The sequence below is a fragment of the Lynx rufus genome, unplaced genomic scaffold (assembly GCF_022079265.1).
Source record: "Lynx rufus isolate CCGP_SWC_20201006 ecotype Redwood Valley unplaced genomic scaffold, mLynRuf1.p SCAF_8, whole genome shotgun sequence".
Taxonomy (NCBI): domain Eukaryota; kingdom Metazoa; phylum Chordata; class Mammalia; order Carnivora; family Felidae; genus Lynx; species Lynx rufus.
Genome location: NW_025814896.1, coordinates 35,371,100 through 35,395,089, shown reverse-complemented (window position 1 = coordinate 35,395,089; position 23,990 = coordinate 35,371,100). Strand labels below are relative to the sequence as shown.

General features: G+C 37.9%; 1 protein-coding gene across 1 annotated transcript in view; it reads right to left on the bottom strand.

The window, feature by feature from the left end:
- The window catches only part of PLCB4 (phospholipase C beta 4), a 340,960-nt gene that overhangs the window by 44,913 nt on the left and 272,057 nt on the right, over positions 1-23,990 (bottom strand). The window contains exons 25-28 of the mRNA XM_047069062.1: positions 22,647-22,698; positions 8,405-8,507; positions 6,924-7,088; positions 4,181-4,385 (exon numbers count right to left, since the gene is read on the bottom strand). Of these exons, the coding sequence (XP_046925018.1) occupies positions 4,181-4,385; positions 6,924-7,088; positions 8,405-8,507; positions 22,647-22,698 (525 nt within the window). The remainder of the gene's footprint in view (positions 1-4,180; positions 4,386-6,923; positions 7,089-8,404; positions 8,508-22,646; positions 22,699-23,990) is intronic.

The window sequence follows — 23,990 nt, the reverse complement described above, 5'->3', positions numbered from 1 at the left end:
GCCACTAATCTCTTACCCCCACTCTCAAAGAGATCACTACTTTTAAAGTTGGGTGTATATCCTTTCAGAATTTTTTCTGTGCACTTTAAGCATATGTATAAAGATGGTAAAGGTTCTTAGCAAATAATAATGGGATCATTTTGCAATTTACTTTTTCTCTTGGTACTAAATCACTGTCATCTTTCTATCCTGAACACTGAGATCTAAGTCATTATTTTCAATAGATGTATGGTTTTCTACAGAATGGCCATCCACATTTAACCAGTCTCTACTGATGGATATAGCTGTTTTTGATCTTTTTTATGCAAATAATGCTGCATGAAATTATAGCATAAAAATTTGTCTGTTTTTAGCTATCTGATTAAAGAAATACATAATTCCTAGGCTAAATATTTGGTGAATTATAAAAGTTGGGATTGCATTAGCTTGGTCAGGCATAAATAAAGTCTTACTTTTCTAATCTAAACTAGTAGAGTGGTTTTGGACAAACTGACCTCACCTAAAAGCTGAGAAAATACAATTTATCAAATTACTTAGTGTCCTGAAAATGTGCCTATTCTCCTTAAGGGGTCAAAATTATTCAACAAGAAGAGCACACTCCTCTTGCCAAGTAACACTGGCTTTTGAGGACACATCCTCAAACATGGAACAGAACTTTGGTTTTAGCACCATGTACCCTGTATTTCAGCTTCCTCAGAATGCATAAATAAGTCTAGCACTTTACTTATGAAGGCCTTGGCCTGGGCTGCTTCTCTGTCTGGAAAGTTAGTTTACCTTCCTGCTGTGATTAATCTTTCAAGGTCCAAATGGATTAGTCCAATCTTTCAAGGTCCATAACGGATAAGTATAACGGATTATACTTATTTATATATGTGCACATGTATATGCGTACAAGGCTGGAAAGTTGAGGATAAGTGTACATGACTTTTCCAACTTTATATCTCTTACCCATATAGTAGGTATGAATTAATAATTGTTGACTACATCTTTTCCTTTGAGAAAAACATTTTAAGTGAATACACTAAGAAATTGTTTTTACTGATGAAACTAGTAAATGTTAACAAAAGTTCCAGCTCTGGGGTGCCTGGGTGGCTCAGTCAGTTAAGCATCCGACTCTTGACTTTGGCTCAGGCAATGATCTCACGGTTTGTGAGTTCTAGCCCCACACTGGGCTCTGCATTGACAGTGCAGAGCCTGCTTAGGATTCTTGGTCTCCCCGCCATCTCTCTGCCCCTCCCACCATTCGCTTGCTTTTTCTCTCAAGAATAAATAAACAATAAAAAAACAAAAACAAAAACAAAAAACAAAAGTTCCAGCTTACACCCTGCTGATGGGTTATCCGGCAATCTGTATCTGAAGTTTTATTTATTTATTTATTTATTTATTTATTTATTTATTTATTTTAAACTTTTTTAACGTTTATTTATTTTTGGGACAGAGAGAGACAGAGCATGAATGGGGGAGGGGCAGAGAGAGAGGGAGACACAGAATCGGAAACAGGCTCCAGGCTCTGAGCCATCAGCCCAGAGCCTGACGCGGGGCTCGAACTCACGGACCGCGAGATCGTGACCTGGCTGAAGTCAGACACTTAACCAACTGCGCCCCCCAGTATCTGAACTTTTAAATACACATACGACTCCTTCCACTTCAAAGAATTTATCTTCAGGAAACAATCATGAATATTTCCAGAGCTTTACACATTATTATTTATAAGAAAAAATGGAAATGGGTTCAATGTTTATCAATAACTAAATTATGGATAATACAGATTTCATGACATGGAAAAATATGGTCTATTAAGTGAAAAAAATGAACTCTCTGAAGTAATGGGTCCAAATGAGTATATACAATAAGATCTATTTAATTAAAACAGAAGACATGAGATTGAAAGTGAAGGGACCAATATGGCAACAGAGCTGTCTCTAAGCAGTGGATTTAGTGGATGACCCTTCCTTCATTCTTTGCGCTGTCAGAATCTCTTTTCTGATATATATTTTACCTACTTTGCCTTTTACAGAATAAGACCTACTAAACATATTTGTGGAATGAATAAATCCATATTATCTTTCTTTAGCCATAAAAAAGTTTTTTTTTTCCCCTAGAAAATGCTAGTGTGCAAGGATACGGTTTCATTTTGAACCTTTTCCTATGGAATCAACATAGAATTTCAATGTTCTAGAGAACAGGGAGTCTACAGATTTCCTATTGTCGTGGCTCAGCACATAAATGTTCATATCTGAATGTGGGAGCTTACTTAAGCAGATGAAATAAAAACACACTGTTTAAGTCAAGAGGCCATAAAGAAAATAAAAAATTTAGAAAAAGATGGTTCTCATATTCTTATGTTGTTATCCTCAGGTAAGTCCCTTAAGTAAGTCCTCAGGGTGTCTGCCCTCAATTTCTTAACCTATAAGAGAAATGACCAGAGAATTCTGAATAAAGTCTTTGAATGTCAAATCTGAGATTCAGACATCAACTGTGGAATCCCACACATGATAACATAGTACAGAAATTTCAAATGCTTCTGATAAAAAGGAAGTGACTATAATGATGTGTTGGGAAAAAAAAATATGTGAGACTATTTTTTAAAGGGATTATTCTGAATCAGTACGTACACAAATATTGACACTGGTAATGAGCTGCACTATAAATACAGATGTTTCTTTAGCACAGAACTACATGTGTCCACATCCCTTCTCAACAACTTCTGGACTCTATAGAGAGTTCTTGACACAAAGTAGGAACTCAACAAATCATGCTTTCCCTTTTCTAGTCCAATTTCCCCTTTCCCTGGAATGAATTAGAGAGTTCCATTTGAAAAATAAGCCATGCAGAAGGAAAATCCTTAAGTATTCCACCATATTTATGTATACAACCATTTCTAAAATGTATTAGGTGGTATATACCACCTGCTGTCTAAGCTCAAGTATTTGGAACATGATGTAACTCATCTGCTGATGCTTATGGACATCACAGCCTCCTAAAGATACTCTTTAGGTCCCCCGTCTCTTTTCTCATCCACTTACTAGCCCCACAACACCCCTCTTTTCTGTGCTCTTAAATCAGCTACAGTATGTTCTGGCTTCTGATACAGGCTTCCTTTTTAAATAAAAAACAAAGGAGGAGGAAGAAGGAGTCTTTATTTTGTGACTGAAAAAATCCTCATGGCTCACATCACTTCTTGAATCTGCAATTGGGTTGTTAAAGCTGAGGATTAGAGAAAATATTCCCACCAGAGACTCAAGCATTATTAAAAAACAAAACAAAAACAAACAAACAAAAACAACCCACAAAATAACTCCCAATCCCCAAAGCTGGGATGTGTTCCAGCTTACTATAGAAATTATTGATTTTATTGTACTGTTAGCCACACATACGTGTGTGCACACATTTTTGAGCCTTGCTATAGGATATACCGTAATGATAAGCACTTCACAAGAATGCTAAAGGGCGGCAGGAGGAGTATCTTTACAGGCCAGGAAATGAATGTTTGAAAGGTTATGTCATTGTCCCAAGGTCACCCAGCCAGGAGTAGAGAGTGAGAATTTGCACCCTTGGTTAATTTGATACAATCACTCTGCTGTACCATTCCCTTAGAATTCAATGCACTGGGAGGAGAGAAGATCTTTGTTATCTTTTAATGTTCTTGGCTTAATTTAGGGTAATAACAAGCTAATATGTTTGGGTGTAAGCAAAATCCTAGGTTTGGTCCAGGTTTTGATTTCTCCCATTGATTTACCTTAGTAAAACCACAAGTCTTCTGTGGGAAGACTGGGATGACTGGGAATTTTTGTGGAACACTCTGGTGAATGTGGAAGAAAATCCAATCATGTGGATATTTGAGTTCAATTTAAATTTTTTAGTGATACCAATTGAGATCTGTGGTTTCATATGACTTATGTCTTTTTCTCCCTTTGAATGATGATGTAAGAATAATCCCTCACAAACATATTCGTAAAAATGGATAAACCATATAAAACTGCAGATTTTAAAATAAGAAAGAACCTTAAAGATAATCCAGCCTTGCCCTTTAATTTATTACTAGGAAACCTGAAGTTATTATCTATCCTTGATTTCTTTGAGGCTATAAGGGTTGGCTGCACTGGTAGGAACAGGTATATATATTTTTAACCACTGGTGAAATTTTTTATGATCCTATAATCTGGACTTCTTAACTTACCTCCAAATCCATCAGGCACATATGTTTTAAGAACAATATTGCAGAAAATTGTTGGCAGTGATAATGGTTTATTTCCTTCATTTCGAAGAGAAATGTGTCGATAACCTGCTTGGAGGCCATCCAGCGGAAGAATCCTCTGGCCTATCAGCCTATTGTTGTCGTCATACACAGCTATTCTCAAGACTGCCAGGTCAGGGAGGATCACCTGCAAACAAAGAATGATACCTTTCATGGATTTTTTTGGAAAGCAGCTCCCAAGAGCCTTGACTCTAGGAATCTGGACCATATCCACACTGCTCTTAAATGTGCCTTTATGGTGAAACGATGCCTGTGATCAGTTTGCATTCCTGAAGTACACTGTACAAACTGTAGTGTCCAAGCCATTGAGAAAGCAATTGAACAGGTTTCCTGGAAATCATCTCATTGAAATTTTTAGATGAAATGGTTGTGAAAAATTATTAGTCCAACCCTTGTCATCTTTCCCAATCTCCATGCATGTAGTGGACAAGAAAAAGGAGACCTTGAGAGGGGCGCCTGGGTGGCTCAGTCGGTTAAGCATCGGACTCTTGATTTCAGCTCAGGTCATGATCTCACCGTTCATGAGACGGAGCTGTGCACTGGGGTCTGCACTGACAGAATGGGGCCTGCTTGGGATTCTCTCCCTCCCTCTCTCTCTGCCCCTTTCCCACTTGTGCTTTTTCTTTCAAAATAAATAAAGTTTGTTTTGTTTTGTTTTTAAAGAGAGACCCTGAGAGATCAAGTGACTTTCCTTAATGTCAGAGACTGTAACATCTGGGCCCGGAATTGGGGCTCTTGACTTTGAATCCTGTGGTTTGTCTCCTCCCTGGGCTGCTTCTGACATCCAGCTCTGTTTTTAAGATTATGGAAAGTATCTCTGAAGAAACGCTTTGCATATAAAGGACAATGTATGTAGAAATTTGGATTCTCCCTTTCTCTTGCACTTCTCAGTTTTTAATAGATTTTGGGATACTAAATACAGTGATATGTGGCAGCGAAAAACATTAATGATCCAAGACATTTACTCTCAACCATCTCCAAAATGAATAAATGGACATAAAATCTAAGGTCAGATAGCAGAATCCTAATTCACATATAAAATAGCAACATGACAAAAGGAAACCAAATGTTTTTAATCAGGAATGACTTTTCATTGGTTAAGAACAACCAAGACATCTTGGCTAGTTTAAGCACTGTGCCTGAAGCTAGACAATGGACTGGTTGCCTTCTTTAACTTCTAAAGAACAGAGAAGGATACAGACCTGGCATCTCGTTTCTGGGGCCAGTAATGCTATATGTAAAAACCAAGTTTGATATTTCCTTACTCATCAAAAATAAAGAATGCCTGAAGTCAAATTTCTGAATCTCTAGAAATGTGTGTGGGGATTATTCATTCTGCCAAAGCACACTGGCTACACTGACAACAGATCCAGCTACAACAAAGTATAAAAAACCAGGGGGGAAAAAAGGCCCATGACAGGTGTGTATGCAATCTACACTACAGTTTGACTATAGAAGAGAAGGTCATAGTGGGGGTTGCACGGATAATGGTGGAGGGCGTGGATCTCACAATGGCTTGTTTCATTGAACTACTGATCTTCTATAACCTGGTTTCTGTAAACCAGTTAGCCTATTCTGAAGCTGCTAATCCTCACTTTTGTTAAGATAAGAAGCCAGTTATCTGTGTTGTGGGACATACAAATGGAGCAGAAACACCTGGAAAATCTCTGCCTAAAGAAGTGAGAAACTATTTTTTTTAAATATATGAAATTTATTGTCAAATTAGTTTCCATACAACACCCAGTGCTCATCCAAAAGATGCCCTCTTCAACGCCCATCACCCATCCTCCCCCTCCCTCCCACCCCCCTCCACCCCCCCCCCCCCGTCAACCCTCAGTTTGTTCTCAGTTTTTAAGAGTCTCTTATGCTTTGGCTCTCTCTCCCACTTCAACCTCTTTTTTTTTCCTTCCCCTCCCCCATGGGTTTCTGTTAAGTTTTTTTTTTTTTTAATATATGAAATTTATTGTCAAATTATTTTCCAGTGAGAAACTATTTTGGATAGGATAATAAAGCAAGTGAGAAAGAAAACCAGATATTCTTGGAGACAACACAACCAATGCATGGGGTTTTCAATACATCTTACACTGACAAAAGAGAAACAAAGGGAAAAATTATTACAAGATTAAAAACTGAATCATTATAGAGAATGGCTGTGATTGGTCTTAGGATCAAGATATAGAATTAGGAAACCTCCCCCAAACCCAAAACAGACTGTGGGGGTGGCAACAGGTGACATGCTTTCTGGAAGCATAGGACAATACCAACTGGCCTAGTTAAGGACAGTTATTGGCCTTTTGGGTGCACCATCCTACCTGTCCTCTTGGCTAAAGGAGCGCTGCAAGTTACCAGCTGCTGCCTTGGCAGAACAGAACTCTCCAGTGTAGGATGATGTCCATCCGTGAGGACATATTCTAAGGAGATTGCAAACCTGGACCGTGAGCATTGCCACACAGAAGGTGGGCTCCTTGGAGGAGGAAAGGGGAGCCGAAAGGACAAGGACAAACATAACAACAATCACATGTCATCTCTAGAACTCATCCACTGAAAGAAGAGAAAAAGGAGACATTTTGGGTTGCCTAACTGCCCCTATGTCATATAGTGTCTATACACTAAACTGTGGCCCCTAACTTAGCAGAGTGAGTCTGACACATTGGAAATGCCCTACCTTCCGAAACACAAATGATTCTTCATTGTAAACTGGATTGAGTCCATTGTTCATCACCATGCGAGTTCGGAATTCCTTACGTATGGTGTCAGTGGGTAAACCATACATATCCACTTCTACATATGTACCAATTTTCTTATCTGATAAAAACTGACCTGATATGACCTGCAGCAACACAGAAATAGGATAAGAGAGAAGTCTGTGTAATTATCAAGAGCAAAGAATAATCTAGAAGAAATTTTCTGTCCATCTTTAGAAATTTTAGTTATCTATGAAAATAATATGTTCATTGCTTACTAAATTAAAAGACTATTGAGCAAGTAGTATATGCAGAAAAACTCAAGATGGAGGTTCTGACTTTGAGAACCATCTATAGAAAGAAAGAAGAAAAAAAATAATGAACCATATAATACAAAATAAAATAATGTCTACAGCAGCTTAATTCCACCTAAGTGCCCACATGTATGAAATGAAGTTAAGGGTTCAAATATGTCCTAGGATCCCATCATAGCTCTGAAATTCTGCCATTTCATACCTTACTGAAATTCTTTTATAAGTCTGGGAAAGAGACACACTGAAGAAAAAAGGAATGCTAAAATTTGCCCCTTATCCTTTGCCAATATTGACAACGGTCAGTGTTACAGATTTATAAAGACCAGCATTAAATTCCATCTACTGTAACGCCATGGAGAGACTATTTTTCATTTACTTTCCAAAGGACTACAGCCATTTATCATTTCCATAATATTGAGTACCTGATAATTTTGAAAGTTTTTTGAGGTAAAACTAGCACACAATAAACTGTACATATTTAAAGTGTATAATAAGATCAGTTTGGACTTATGTGCACATATGAGAAACTGATGGTTTTGACTTTTTCAGAATGTCATGTAGTTGGAATCATACAGTATATAGTCTTTCCATTTGTTTCTTTCACTTAGTAATAAGCATTTAAGTTTCCTCTATTTATTTTCATGACTTGCTGGCTCATTTCTTGTTAGCATTGAATAATATCCCATCATCTGGCTGTACCACAGCTTACGTATCCATTTACCTACTGAAGGATGTCTTGGTTGCCTCCAGTTTTTTGCAATTATGAACAAAGCACTACAAACATCTCTGCATGGGTTTTGGTGTAGATGTAAGTTTTCAATTCATTTGGGTAAATACCAAGGAGCATGATTGCTGGATTGTAGGGTAAGCAGCGCCACTTTGCATTCTCGTCAGCAACGAATGACAGTTCCTATTGCTTCACATCTTCCACTAGGTACTTTTTTGATCTGATGTCTTCCTAAAAGTAGCTAATAGTTTTACTAGTGACCAAAATGTATCTCTTAAGAAGGGGGCATTTTGAGTCAAAGCTGAGAGCAACACATGGATCCTACATCTTGACATAAAATATTTTACTGTGATATTTTAAGTCTTTTCCAGGGCCATCTGCATACACATTTATAGAATACTGTGAACAGCAGGGGCCTTACCTGCACTGAGCAAGTGGCTGCAATAACCCCGTCGACAGGAGTTTCAGAGAAGGGATCAAATGTTCGATCGGGCCGTCTCATGAAATCTGGTTTGAGAAGGTACCTGGCGGGACAAAAGCATAGAAAGAGTTTATTAGCTGTGCTTACAAAGATTGTAATACCCTTGCTTCGGGACACTAAGTACTTCCTTTTCCCCATATCTAAATTAGGAGCTAGACTTTTAGGCAGATGATTCTAAGGACTGAAGAAACTATTCCTGTCCTAGGGATAATCCTAAAGAGAAGCAGGAAAGAAGGAATGATTTTTAGATTCCAGGCTCCTTGTCATCTAGGACTTCCTGATACTATTACATTCTCTTGAAATTTTTTTGTCATGGAACTCTTTAGATATTTACTCTTATATGCACAAAATAAAACTCAAAGAACAACAATGAAAAACCAACTATATGAGCTATAGTTATTAAAATATGAAGAGTACATGATATTCTACTTCTCTGTGTTTTTTTTTTTTAATTTTTTTTTTCAACGTTTATTTATTTTTGGGACAGAGAGAGAGACAGAGCATGAATGGGGGAGGGGCAGAGAGAGAGGGAGACACAGAATCGGAAACAGGCTCCAGGCTCCGAGCCATCTGCCCAGAGCCTGACGCGGGGCTCGAACTCACGGACCGCGAGATCGTGACCTGGCTGAAGTCGGACGCTTAACCGACTGCGCCACCCAGGCGCCCCTACTTCTCTGTGTTTTAATTACTACATTAAATTATGAGATATAATGCCAAGTTAATAAATACAATTTCAAAGTACCGAGATGCATATAAATATTTTGTGAGATCTATACCAACAGTAATGAGATATGAAAATATTTGGTTTACATTTGGTGTCAGAGTCACAGGTACCATTAGTATTACTGTGAATTGTTGTCTATGTTCACAGTGAAAAGAACCACGCAATTTCAGTTAGAGGCAGGTGAACATAAAGATGTAATTACCTCCCCATTTCTGGGCAGCGCAATTAGGCAAGAAAATGAAATAAAAGTTACCTAGACGGAAAAAAGGAAGTAAAACAACTTCTATTCACAGATGACATGATCTTGCATATAGAATCTACTAAAGGAATCTACCTAAGGAATCGACTAAAAAATGATTAGAACCAGTAAATGAGTTCAGCAAGGCTGCGGGATACAAAATCAATATACAAAAATCAATTGTATTTCTACACACCAGCGATGAACAATCCAAAAATGAGTTAGGAAGATTCCATTTATAATAGCACCAAAAAAGAATTACTTAGGAATACATTTTAAGAAAATAAGTACATGTACTTTGAAAACTACAAAATATTGTTGAAAGATATAAAGAAGGCCTAAGTAAATGGGAAAACATCTTGTGTTCACGGACCACCAGACTTACTATGGCTAAGACGGCACTATTTCACCAGACTAATATACAGATTTGATCCCTATCCAGATCCCAACTGACTTCTTTAGAAATTAACAGGTGATCCTAAAATTAATATGGAAACTTAAGGACTCAGAATAGCCAAGGAACCTGGAACAAGAAAAACAAACTTGAAGGTCTCCTAATTCTCAAAACTTTCTACAAAGCAACAGTAATCAAGATAGTGTAGTACTGGCATAAGGATGCACATATAAATCAATGAGACAGAACTGGGAATCCAGAAACAAATTCATATATCTACGGTCAATTGGTTATTGACAAAGATGCTCACACTAGTCAACGGAGGAAGGAATATTCTTTTAAACAAATGTTGCTGGGACAACTCTAACCACCACATGCAAAACAATAAAATTGGCCCTTCTAACATCATGTACCAAAATTAATTCAAGGTGGATCAAAGACAAAAATATAAGAGCCAAAATGATAAAATCGTTAGAAGAAACATAGGGATAAATCTTTAGGACTTGGCAACGGATCTTAGATATAACACCAAAAAGCACCACCACCAACAATAAAATAATAATAAACTCAGCCTTATCATAAAAACTTTTGCTCTTCAAAGGACACTATCAAGACAGTGAATAAACAAGCCACAGAATGGGAGAAAAATTCACAAATCATATATTATCTGATAAGAGGTTTGTGTCTAGAAAATGTAAAGAATAACCCAGTTAAAAAATGGGCAAGTGATCTGCATACACATTTCTCCAAATAAGAGAAACAAATGGCCAAAAAGGAGATGAAAAGATGCTTAGTACCACTGATTATCAGAAAAATGCAAATCAAAACGATATGTCACTAAACACACACATTAGGATGGCTATAGTAAACGAGTCAGATAACAGTAAGTGTTGACAACGACATAGAAGTGTTGATCAGGACTGGAACCCTCCTACATTGTTGGTGGGAATGTAAAGTGACACAGTGCTTTTGGAAGACAGTCTGGCAGTTCCTCCAACAGTTAAATATAAAGTTGCCATATGACTCAGCAATTCCACTCTTAGTACACACCCAAGAAAAATAAAAACATACCTATACAAAAACTTCTTTGTGAATATTATAGGAGCATCATTCAGAAAAACCAAAAGATGGAAACAGTCCAAAAGTTCATCAGTAGATGAATGGATATACAATATGTGGTATATCCACACAATGGGAAATTATTCAACAATAAAAAGAAATAAAGTACTGATACCGGCTACAGCACAGATGAACCCTGAAAGCATGAGGCTAAGTGAAAGAAGTTGGTCACAAAACACCATGTATTATAAGAATCCATTTATATAAAATGTGCTGTAGAGACAAATGCAGAGACAGAGAGTCGATCGTGGTTGCTTAAGGCTGGGGATAGGGAGCAGGGGATATTGGGAGGTGATAGCTCAAGGGTATGAGTTTTCTTTTTGAGGTAAGGAAAATGTTTTGAAATTGACCTAACTACACAATGTCTGCCCCTCATGCCCTTTGGTTACAGTCACATAATCATACCGCAGCCAGATTCCATAACCACCCTGAACTAGTATCAGACAATGTCATCTCTCTAAAAAAATTTTTTTTTGTTAGAAAGGCCTATAGCTGAAGATAGAAAAATTCCATACTCAGACAAGCTGTAGACAAAGGGCAATAAAAGCACTTTCCCCAAAACAATGCATTTACTTTTAAGTGTAAAAGAATCATAATTAGAGGGATCAAATCTTTCCCATTCTTTAGGAGCATAACATTTACTAATTTTAACTCTAGATGATGTCAAATTTATTATCTTTTAAAATATAACCAAAAAGGATTCTGAGGTGTGACATTTCTCCTTAAAGAAAAATTCCAAGTCACATTTTATTTTTTGGCTTTGAGACAGCTGCCATTCATTGCTATCTTCTAAGTTTGAATAAATGTTAAAGAAAATAACCCCACATTCAACTTCGATGTTATCTTCAATAAAGAACCTCCAGGGGACAACACTGATTTTTAAATCAGGGATATAAAAAGTCTTCAGAATCATTCAAACATAAATGATGATTTTGAACTTTTACCTGTCCCCAAGGGAATGCAACCCAAAACCTTACTTTAAAAGCTCTCACTGCACAAAAAAGATACTGTTTTCTATATTCACAGAGATTTAGATTTGGGCCTTTTTTGTGGCTAGTGTTAGTCACTGGTAACTATGATGACACAGAAAAACCTGAAGACTCAGCTACAATATCACACGCACTACTTCAAGCAAAGCCCACTGGCTTCTGCAAAGTATCAGACGTTAGCTGATAATGGGAGCATTTGGATTCCAGTTGCATGGAATGAGGGATTCTTCCTCCTGAGAGATGTGTGGGCAATGGCTATCTGGAGATTCAGTATTCCGCACTCCCTGCAGCCATTTCTGAAGGGACTCTTCTCACCAGAAACACAAAATTGGGGTATTGATGAATTCCTGCTGCCAAAAACATTCTTCTATGTTCCCTGCTCCCATATGTGCTTAGAAGGAAACTAATCTGTCAGACAATGAACTGATCCAAAATAAGAAATGCCAGGGGAAAAGGGCAAGAAACTGAAGTCTAATTCTCCAAAGCAGGCAGCCTTCAGTGTAATGTATATATACTTTAAAATAAAAGAAAGCATGTAGAAGTTTGACAGGCCACAAGGTAAGCCTTGGCTTGGGGCTGACACTGAGCCAGCTCGTCTTGAAGGAGTATTGATTCTGGGTCTGTGGTGGCCTGCTGATGCAGCAGAGATTGTCAGTCACTGCCAGGGACCCCCGGGCATCAATGGGACCTGTGTAGTTCCACAAGGCTCTGAACTCAGAAGGGTTTTGTGCTTAGTTTCATGCTCTGCAGCCACTGTCTGGAAATTCTTAATAATTTGTGAACAAGGAGGCCCTCATTTTCATTTTGCCCTGAGCCCCACAAACTAGGTAGCCGGTCCCGCCTGGTATTTTTTGGTATAGAAAATTAATTCATTCCAAGCATCCAGGTCTGTGTGATAGACAAGGGGATAGGCCAAAGCCAGTGACATTTGAAGGGATCCAAGGATTTTCTGTGGCCTTTTGTAGGGACTCAGAAGGCAAGAGAGGAAGAGAACAAAGGCCTTCAGCTGGGTGGTTAGACAGGAGTCGTAAGAATCAGAAGATGGGGTCATAAGGAAGGACAACCTGTCTGAATACATCCGAGATAGCATCAACTGTTCAACACTCCATTATTTCCTTTACCAACAAGAAAGCAAAATGGTTGATTTTAACTATAAGATGTCATGGATTTCAAGACACAAGTTCCACAAAAAGTGTGCATCACTGAATCATAAAACATCCTACTATTTTGATACCCATCATCCAATTTTTTTTGATTTTTTCATTTTTTAAAATTTACATCCAAACTAGTTAGCATAGAGTGCAACAATGATTTCAGGAGTAGATTCCTTAGTGCCCCTTACCCACTTAGCCCATCCCCCCTCCCACAACCCCTCCAGTAACCCTCAGTTTGTTCTCCATATTTATGAGTCTCTTCTGTTTTGTCCCCCTCCCTGTTTTTATATGATTTTTGTTTCCCTTCCCTTATGTTCATCTGTTTTGTTTCTTAAAGTCCTCACATGAGTGAAGTCATATGATTTTTGTCTTTCTCTGTTCCATCCATATAGTTGCAAATGGCAAGATTTCATTCTTTTTGATTGCTGAGTAATACTCCACTGCATATATATACCACATTTTCTTTATCCATTCATCCATCTATGGACATTTGGGCTCTTTCTATACTTTGGCTATTGTTGATAGTGCTGCTATAAACATGGGGGTGCATGTGTCCCTTCAAAACAACACACCCGTATCCCTTGGATAAATACCTAGTAGTGTAATTGTTCGGTCATAGGGTAGTTCTATTTTTAGTTTTTTGAGGAACCTCCATACTGTTCTCCAGAGTGGCTGCACCAGCTTGCATTCCCACCACCAATGCAAAAGAGATCCTCTTTCTCTGCATCCTTGCCAACATCTGTTGTTGCCTGAGTTGTTAATGTTAGCCATTCTGACAGGTGTAAGGTGGTATCTCATTGTGGTTTTGATTTGTATTTCCCTGATGATGAGTGATGTTGAGCATTTTTTCATGTGTCTGTTCACCATCTGGATGTCTTCTTTGGAGAAGTGTCTATTCATGTCTTTTGCCCATTTCTTCACTGCATTTTTTTTTTTTTTTGGGTGTTGAGTTTGATAAGTTCTTTACAGATTTTGGATACTAATCCTTTATCTGATACGTCATTTACAAATATCTTCTCCCATTCTGTCGGCTGCCTTTTAGTTTTGCTAATTGTATCCTTCACTGTGCAGAAGCTTTTTATTTTGATGAGGTGCCAGGAGTTCAGTTTTGCTTTTGTTTCCCTTGCCTCTGGAGACATGTTGAGTAAGAAGTTGCTGTGGCCAAGATCAAAGAGGTTTTTCCTGCTTTCTCCTCTACAGTTTTGATGGCTTCCTGTCTTACATTTAGGTCTTTCATCCACTTTGAGTTTATTTTTGTGGATGGTATAAGAAAGTGGTCCAGGTTCTCTTCTGCATGTCGCTGTCCAGTTTTCCCAGCACCACCTGCTGAAGAGATTGTCTTTATTTCATTGGATATTCTTTCCTGCTTTGTCAAAGATTAGTTGGCCATACGTTTGTGGGTCCATTTCTGGATTCTCTATTCTGTTCCATTGATCTGAGTGTCTCTTCTTATGCCAGTACCATACTGCCTTGATGATTACAGCTTTGTAGTATAGCTTGAAGTCTGGGATTGTGATGCCTACTGGTTTGGTTTTCTTTTCCAAGATTGCTTTGGCTATTCGGGGTCTTTTCTGGTTCCATACAAATTTTACGATTATTTGTTCTAATTCTGTGAAGAATGTTGGTGTTACTTTGATAGGGATTGCATGGAATATGTAGATTGTTTTGGGTAGTATTGACATTTTAGCAATATTTGTTCTTCCTATCCAGGAGCATGGAATCTTTTTCCATTTTTTTTTGTCCTCCTCAATTTCTTTCATAAGCTTTCTATAGTTTTCAGTATATAGATTTTTCACCTCCTTGGTTAGATTTATTCCTAGGTATTTTATGTTTTTTTGTGCAACTGTAAATGGGATCGATTCCTTGATTTCTCTTTCTGTAGCTTCATTGTTTGTGTATAGGAATGCAACCAATTTCTGTGCATTGATTTTATATCCTGCAACTTTGCTGAATTCATGAATCAATTCTAGCAGTTTTTTGGTGGAATCTTTTGGGTTTTCCACATAGCGTATCATTTCATCTGCGAAGATTGAAAGTTTGACCTCATCCTGGCCGATTTGGATGCCTTTTATTTCTTTGTGTTGTCTGATTGCAGAGGCTAAGACTTCCAATACCATGTTGAATAACAGTGGTGAGAGTGGACATCCCTGTCGTGTTCCTGACCTTAGGGGGAAAGCTCTTAGTTTTTCCCCATTGAGGATGATATTAGCATTGGGTTTTTCATATATGGCTTTTATGATCTTGAGGTATGATCTTTCTATCCCTACTTTGCTGAGGGTTTTTATCAAGAAAGGATGCTGTATTTTGTCAAATGCTTTCTCTGCATCTATTGAGAGGATCATATGGTTCTTGCCCTTTCTTTTATTGATGTGATGAATCATGTTAATTGTTTTGCAGATATTGAACCAGCCCTGCATCCCAGGTATAAACTCTGCTTGATTGTGGTGAATAATTTTTTTAATGCATTGTTGGATCCGGTTGGCTAATATCTTGTTGAGGATTTCTGCATCCATGTTCATCAGGAAAATTGGTCTATAGTTCTCCTTTTTAGTGGGGTCTGTCTGGTTTTGGAATCAAGGTAATGCTGGCTTCATAGAAAGAGTTTGGAAGTTTTCCTTCTGTTTCTAGTTTTTGGAACAGCTTCAAGAGAATAGGTATTAACTCTTAAATGTCTGGTAGAATTCCCCTGGAAAGCCATCTGGCCCTGGACTCTTGTTCTTTGGCAGATTTTTGATTACTAATTCGATTTCCTTACTGGTTATGGGTCTGTTCAAATTTTCTATTTCTTCCTATTTCAGTTTTCGTAGTGTATATGTTTCTAGGAATTTGTCCATTTCTCCCAGATTACCCATTTTATTGGCATATAATTGCTCATGATATTCTCTTATTGTTTTTATTTCTGTTGTGTTGGTTGTGATCTTTCCTCTTTCATTCTTGATTTTATTTATTTAGGCCCTTTTCTTTTTCTTTTTGATCAAACTGGTTAGTGGTTTATCAATTTTGTTAATTCTTTCAAAGAACCAGCTTCTGGTTTCGTTGATCTGTTTTTGTTTTTGTTTTTGGTTTCGATGGCATTAATTTCTGCTCTAATCCTTATTATTTCCTGTCTTCTGCTGGTTTGGGGTTTTATTTGCTGTTCTTTTTCCAGCTCCTGATGGCGTAAGGTTAGGTTGTGTATCTGAGATCTTTCTTCTTCTTTAGGAAGGCCTGGATTGCTATATACTTTCCTCTTATGACCAACTTTGCTGCGTCCCAGAGGTTTTGGGTTGTGGTGTTATCATTTTCATTGACTTCCATATACTTTTTAATTTCCTCTTTAACTGCTTGGTTAGCCCATTCATTCTTTAGTAGGATGTTCTTCAGTCTCCAAGTATTTGTTACCTTTCCAAATTTTTTCTTGTGGTTGATTTCCAGTTTCATAGCATTGTGGTCTGAAAATATGCACCGTATGATCTCGATCTTTTTGTACTTACTAGGGCTGATTTGTGTCCCAGTATATGGTCTATTTTGGAGAATGTTCCATGTGCACTGGAGAAGAATGTATATTCTGTTGCTTTAGGATGAAATGTTCTGAATGCATCTGTTAAGCCCATCTGGTCCAGTGTGTCATTCAAAGCCATTGTTTCCTTGATTTTTTGATTAGATGATCTGTCCATTGCTGTGAGTGGGGTGAAGTCTCCTACTATTATGGTATTACTATCGATGAGTTTATGTTTGTGATTAATTGATTTATATATTTGGGTGTTGCCACATTTGGCACATTAATGTTTACAACTGTTAGGTCTTCTTGGTGGACAGACCCCTTAATTATGATATAATGCCCTTATGCATCTCTTGATACAGTCTTTATTTTAAAGTCTAGATTGTCTGATATAAGTATGGCTACTCCGGCTTTCTTTTGTTGACCATTAGCATGATAGATGGTTCTCCATCCCCTTATTTTCAATCTGAAGGTGTCTTTAGGTCTAAAGTGGGTCTCTCGTAAACAGCATATAGATGGGTCTTGTTTTCTTATCCATTCTATTACCCTATGTCTTTTGATTGGAGCATTGAATCCATTGACGCTTAGAGTGAATACTGAAAGATATGAATTTATTACCATTATGATGCTTGTAGAGTTGGAGTTTCTGGTGGTGTTCTCTGGTCCTTTCTAATCTTTGTTGCTTTTGGTATTTATATATGTGTATATACACACAAATATATATATATATATATATATATATATATATATATATATATATATATATATTTTTCATCTTTTCTCCCCTCAGAGAGTCCCCCTTAAAATTTCTTGCAGGGTTGGTTTAGTGGTCACAAACTCCTTTTTGTTTGTCTGGAAAACTTTTTATCTCTCCTTCTATTTTGAATTCTATCTTGCTGGATAAAGAATTCTTGGCTGCATATTTTTCTGATTCAGCACACTGAATATATCCTACCACTCCCTTCTGGCCTGTGAAGTTTCTGTGGATAGGTCTGCTGCAAGCCTTATCTGTCTTCCCTTGTAGGTTAGGGACTTTTTTTTCCTTGCTGCTTTCATGATTCTCTCCTTACCTGAGTATTTCATGAATTTGACTATGATAGGCCTTGTTGATGGTCAGTTTTTGTTGAATCTAAATGGGGGGGGGGAGTCCTCTGTGCTTCCTGGATTTTGATGTCTGTGCCTTCCCCCAGGTTACGAAAATTTTCCACTATGATTTGCTCACATAACCCTTCTACCCCTATTTCTCTCTCTTCCTCTTCTGGGACCTCTATGATTCTGATGTTATTCCTTTTTAATGAGTCACTGATTTCTCTAATTCTTAAATCGTGCTCTTTTGCTCTTAAATCTCCCTCTTTTTTTCTGCTTCATTATTCTCTATAAGTTTGTCCTCTACATCACTGATTCTCTGTTCTGCCTCACCCAACCATGCTGCCACTGCATCCATCCGTGATTGCAGCTCAGTTATAGCATTTTTAATTTTATTCTATTTTTTACTTCTTTTATCTCTGTAGAAAGGGATTTTAATCTATTTTCAACTCCAGCTGGTATTCTTATTATTGTGATTCTAAATTCTGGTTCAGACATCTTGCTTGTATTTGTGTTGGTTAAATCCCTGGCTGTCATTTCTTTGTGCTCTTTCTTTTGGGGTGATTTCCTTCATTTTGTCATTTTGAAGGGAGAAAAGGAATTAATGAGGTAGAAAAATTGAAATTAAAAAAAATTAAAATTAAAAAAATATTAAAATTAAAAGTTAAACACACACACACGCAAATGGAATAGATGATGCTAGACCCTAGGTGTGTTTTGGTCTAGGTGTTGAAAGTGGTTTGACAGATTAGAGAAAAAAAAGTGGGGGGGGGGGAAGGAAATCATTTGAGAATGTGAAAAAATGAATACACTAAGGTAGACTAAAATGAGATGATGGGGGTAAAATAGAACTTAAAAAATATACACAAGAGTAAAGGATATAGTAGAAAAAATTAAAGTATTTTTAATGAAAATTAAAAATAAATGATTTTTTTTCTGTATTTAAGAAAAAAGAAATGAAAAAGAGAAAAAAGATAAAAAAGGAAATCATTTGAAAATTTGAAGAATTACACTGTAGTTGACTAAAATAAAATGATGGAAGTAAAATAGAATTTGAAAAATTTACATAAAAGCAAAAAATATAGTAAAAAAATTAAATAAAAATATTTTTAATATATATTGAAAGTAAAAGTGAAGTTTTTCTGTTTCTGCATTCAAGAAAAAGAAAAGAAATGAAAAGAGAAAACAAGAAAAAAAAGGAAATTGTTTGAAAATTTGAAAAGGTTAATACACTGAAGTAGACTAAAATAAAATGATGGAAATAAAATAGAATTTGAAAAAATTTACACAAAAGTAAAAAATATAGTTTTAATAGGTCAACTTATAAGATATCAGAAAGCTTATTGTATGTAAGTTTGGCTTAAACTCATCTTTCATGAATAGTTGAGATAAAAGCCTTATGTAGTTCCCTATTAGGGTTATTGGAAATTGCTAACCACCCTATCTCACTTCTGTGACCTCGCCTGCTTGCTAAATAGATAACTTAGGATGCAAAACGCTCCCCCACCCCGTCTACTGATCTGGCCTAGGCAAGACCAACATGTAAAAAGTCACATACTCCCTGCCCTACGGCATCTCGGGTGTCTAACTATGGTCATTTTAAAACCTCTTAGGACAAGATCTTTAAATTGATAGGTTCCCGCCAAAACTGATATCTGTGTGTCACAATATAATTGGCTACCATGAAATGCTGTAAATTGTAATTGGTTAACCAAATAATGATGTATTCTGACTTGCTAAAATCCATATAAGCCCACTGCTGCCTTTGTTCGGGGTCATTCTCTGCACTTTTCTCCTTAAGATCAGGAGATCAGGTTTGGCCCAGCTGTGAATAAAATCTTGTCTCGCTTCTATTTGGCGTCTGGTGGTTTTTTCGACAGCACCCTCCCTGTTTCATAGTAATAAAAATTAAAGAAAAATATTTTCAATAAAAATTGAAAATAAAAATGAATTTTTTCTCCTTCTGAATTTTGTGGTTCAGGTTGTGCAGATTGTTGTGTTAATCCTCCAATCAGTTTTCTAGGTGTGTAGGATGGTTTAGTGTTGGTCTGGCTGTATTTCATGGACGCGAGATACACAAAAACTTCCACAGTGTTCCGCCATCTTGGCTCCTCCGCTTCTTATTTTCAAGGAGCTTCTGCTCAGAGAACGAGTGCTACAGTTTGTATGGGAAGAAACATTTGCACTGTAAAAGCCACAGGAGTTGTTTTGATTTTGCAGAGACCAGGGGCAGGTGCACCAGGCAGAGTCGTCTCTCAGGTTTTAGATCACAATCTCCCGGTCATCTCTCCCAGGTGGTTAAAGGACCGTGGTGGTGACTGTGCTGGCATGGATGCCACCTCGAAGAGCTCTGACTCTGCCTGGCTGACCCCATCATCCAATTTTCTGCGAAAGCCTGCAGGCTTGAGAAATTAATTTGCTCTATTTTGTTTTATTAGGAATTACAGAAATGCCTCCCATGTCTACACCTTTAAAAATGAGTCTGTTATAAACTACTGCTCACTTTCCTACTAAAAATCACACTTACTGAGCCCAATGGCATGGCTTCCCAAAACATCAGCCCACAGAGCAGACAGGGATCCCGAGACAGGCTCCCAATGTTTTGTTAATGTTGATAGATTCAGAAATTATACATGTTTGCTTCCATGCCAATGTTCTATATAAAACAGCTACTGTTTGCTACCATAAGTCTAAAAAGGTACCAAAAGCCTCTTTACAGAAACCCAACCCTCAGCCAACCCAACAAGGAGGTTTTAAAAAGACCCTGCGGGGGTGGGGGGGAATTGGGGGGGAGTGGGAGAATTACAGGGGAAATGTAGTCAAAGTCAGAGTGCCTTTGATGCCCTCGCTTCGTGGAAATGCACCCTGTGTGGCCAGCCCTGTGTCTACCAGCCATGACGATTCCATCATGGAGGAGCAGAGAAACACACAACTGAGAAAGATTTTTTCCCTTTTTCCTGTGGGCGACAATCTTTGCCTCCAGGTTGAGTGTAGGGAAAAGGGAAAGGTTGGGGGTGGTGACATGTGACTGATCATTATCATCAATGCCTCTTCAAGTTGGGCTGTCTTGCTGAAGGATCCTAATTTTCTAGCCCCTCTGGTGGGACTTTGGCTTTTGGTCACATCATCTCAGACACTTCATCACAGAATTCGGGCTATGGGAGCACTGTCCTTGTTTGTGAACGCACTTTAAAATCAACAATGGTGCATAAAAACAAGACACAGATCATAACCACGGTGAAACAGAAACTCCTGTAAAGAAATGGAGGTTAACTATACAACTCCTGTTGGGACCTCTTTATCTGGAAACAATTCCCCTCCTTAAGTACTAGCCCTGGGACAGCTGAGGCAAAAGGGGAAAACTTTAGTGTTACTAGGCCCCAGGGAAGGTTCCAAGGAGGGAGCCCCACCAGGGCTGACTGAGGTATGGTGTGAACCACAAGGGCTGTAGATGCCTCCCCGGACTCTGTAAAGGCCCGATTTGGACACAGCTCTTATTTACTCTTTTCTGGCCTCAGTTTTGTGATCAGCCATAAGGTCTTAAGCTTTTCTTAAGCCTCCCTTTGCACAGAAACTTGCAGTTCACGAAGTACATTCATACACACTCCCATTCATCCTTACCTAGCCGCTGCAACAAACCCGGCAAGGTAGGTATTACTGTCTTTATTTTATGGAGCAGAAAATCGAGGCCCAGAGTTTCACACACCTGCCAGGGCAATGCAACTAGCATGCCCAGGAGCTGGGGCTCAAAGCTGGGCTTTAGACTTGAGCTCTAACCACCAGGCCGCACCTGTCCCTTGCAGCCTCACTGCCTCAGCCTGCCACTGGGGGTCCATCCATCAATTTATCTGCACAATCTCCTGGTTATGAACATTTTGCATTAAAGCAACAAAACAGCTTTAAAAAACTCTGGAATGCGTATTTAGTGGTTTTCTTTTGAACTACATAGTTTCTATTTCCTTTTATCATTGACCTAGAACGTACTAGTCCAAGGTGTACAATTTTAATTTCTTTCAAAGCACACAGCAGAGGAAAATATAATGTATTTCCCAGATACATGTGTCCCAGGTGATTTGGAGAATAGGACCATCACTCAGGGGCGTAGGTACGCTGGCAGAGAGCCATCTGGTAAGCAGGAAGAGGTGTGAGTGTGCACTTCGAACCCACAACTGCTGAAAAATTTTATCTTGACTGGCTGTTTTTTTGTGATAAAAATGAGGTATTCAACCAGGGAGGGCAAGAACTTCCTGCCAGGAGTATTATGGATGGGGTGGTACCTTGCTGGATTAATTTAGAGGCTCTGGGACAGATGCATGGAGGGAAAAAAAACGGCGACACGGGTGTTTTTTTCATCTCTACAGAATTTAACTTCACATTTTCATTTAACCTTTCAGTGTTTACATTTCCTATTTCACTCTGTGGTTCGCATATTTTAAAGAATGCCAGTGAAGTAAACTAGACAATATATGTAGCATGATTTTTTTGACAACTGCTATTTACAAGACATGCAAAAGGATCAAGATAGGACAAAGCTTTCTGCCTAGGTGTGTTAAATTCATATTGACACCCATGACTTCATTACATACTAAATCACCTTCATTCTTCTATGGGTCCTAGGCAAAATACATATAGCTAATATTCATATTTCCAGGTAATGTCCAAGTGAGCAGGGATCATTATCTGTCATAGCTGTAAAAACCTCCACTATTGACCTCAAAAGTGAGAGAATTAAATTCTAGAGTGTGTATGATAAACCACTTAACTTATGGTTCAATTTTTTTTTTCCAAAAACTTTTTGCAAATCTGCTTAGTAAGTTGGGTAGATGAAGCATGTATACTTGCAAATAGAATCTATTTAGGGATTTCATTTGTATCTATCCCATCCCACAAACCCAGCTTAAATTGAGCAGCCCCTAGTTAAAAATGACACAGTTTCATCATAGCTATAGTATAGAGTTCAGGAACATGGTGACAGCAGTTTAAATCACATTACTCACCCGCATGATCCATTATACTCAAATTTTCCCTGATTCAATTGCATCGCTAAATCTGTCAAGAGACAAAAATAATTTAGCATCTCATCTCGTGGACAAAGGAGATCACGCTGGGTGATTTTAAACAATGGAAATCAGATACTGATCCTAGGCCAAAATGTCCTTTTTAATGTGGCAAGGTACTTTTGGGTCTGTTTAGAGCACACAACTCTCTTCCATGTTGAAATCATCTCGTGTTTAAGTTAAACATCAAATGTGTTTTCACAAAGATCATGGTACAATTGCTTTAAAAATTGGATTCAATATATGAGTCAGATTCAATATAATAGATTCTATATGTGTTCAATATATTGGATTCAATATACGAGTCAGTTCCATGAGTGTTGAAAGTACAGATGTCCAATTTGATATAGCTGGGGAGAATGTGCCTCATGATCACACAGGAAAGGTATGCTGGAGATATCCAGTAGGGTCACAGGAGTACAAAATTTGGTTAAAAACAATAAAAAAAAATAGATAGCATCATGTAAAAATTGGTGGCTTGTTCCTACTTTCAGATTTAGGGAGAATTCTTCCAGTGGGGCCTATGCTGGCAGGGCATGGCTTATGATTTTTCTCTTGCAAGTAGATACAATCTTTTCTTTTTTCATTAGAAAAGAAAAGTAATAAGCTGATGGATATTTTTTTTTCTTTTTCAACATGTTGTGGTTAATCCTAACATTATAAAATAAAACCTAAGGTGACCTAGTGAATCAACTGGTTTAGGATCTAGGATCATTTAACCCATATAATGGACTGACTCACTAAAACTGAAAATACAACTTGACCTCCCCCTTCCTTTTTTTAAAAAGTAAAATCATCTGTACCCTTTTGTCTCTGCTATAAACACTATGGGATTATACTGGTACCTGGTCATAGTTTAACATAGCAAGGATTGATAGGGATGCTGTACAGACATTTAACTCCATTTAACCCCCACTGAGGAGAAGGAAATACAGTCAGGCCACACTTATGGCAAAGGGATGAAAGTCAAAAGACCCTTCAATCAGTCCAGTTAATAGGGAACAAGGAGGATAGAAATTCTCAAAGTATGGGGGTGCCTGGGTGGCCCAGTCTATTGAGCGTCTGACTCTCGATTTCAGCTCAGGTAATAATCTCATGGTTTGTAATATTGAGCCTCCTGTTGGGCTCTGCACTGACAGCATGAAACCTGCTTGGGATTCTCTCTCTCTCCCTCTTTCTCTCTGCCCCTCCCCTACTCACGCTTATGCTCACGTGTGCCCTCTCTCAAAATAAACATTAAAAAAAAAAAAAAGTCCTCAAAGTATGGTAGATGGACTAGAAAAG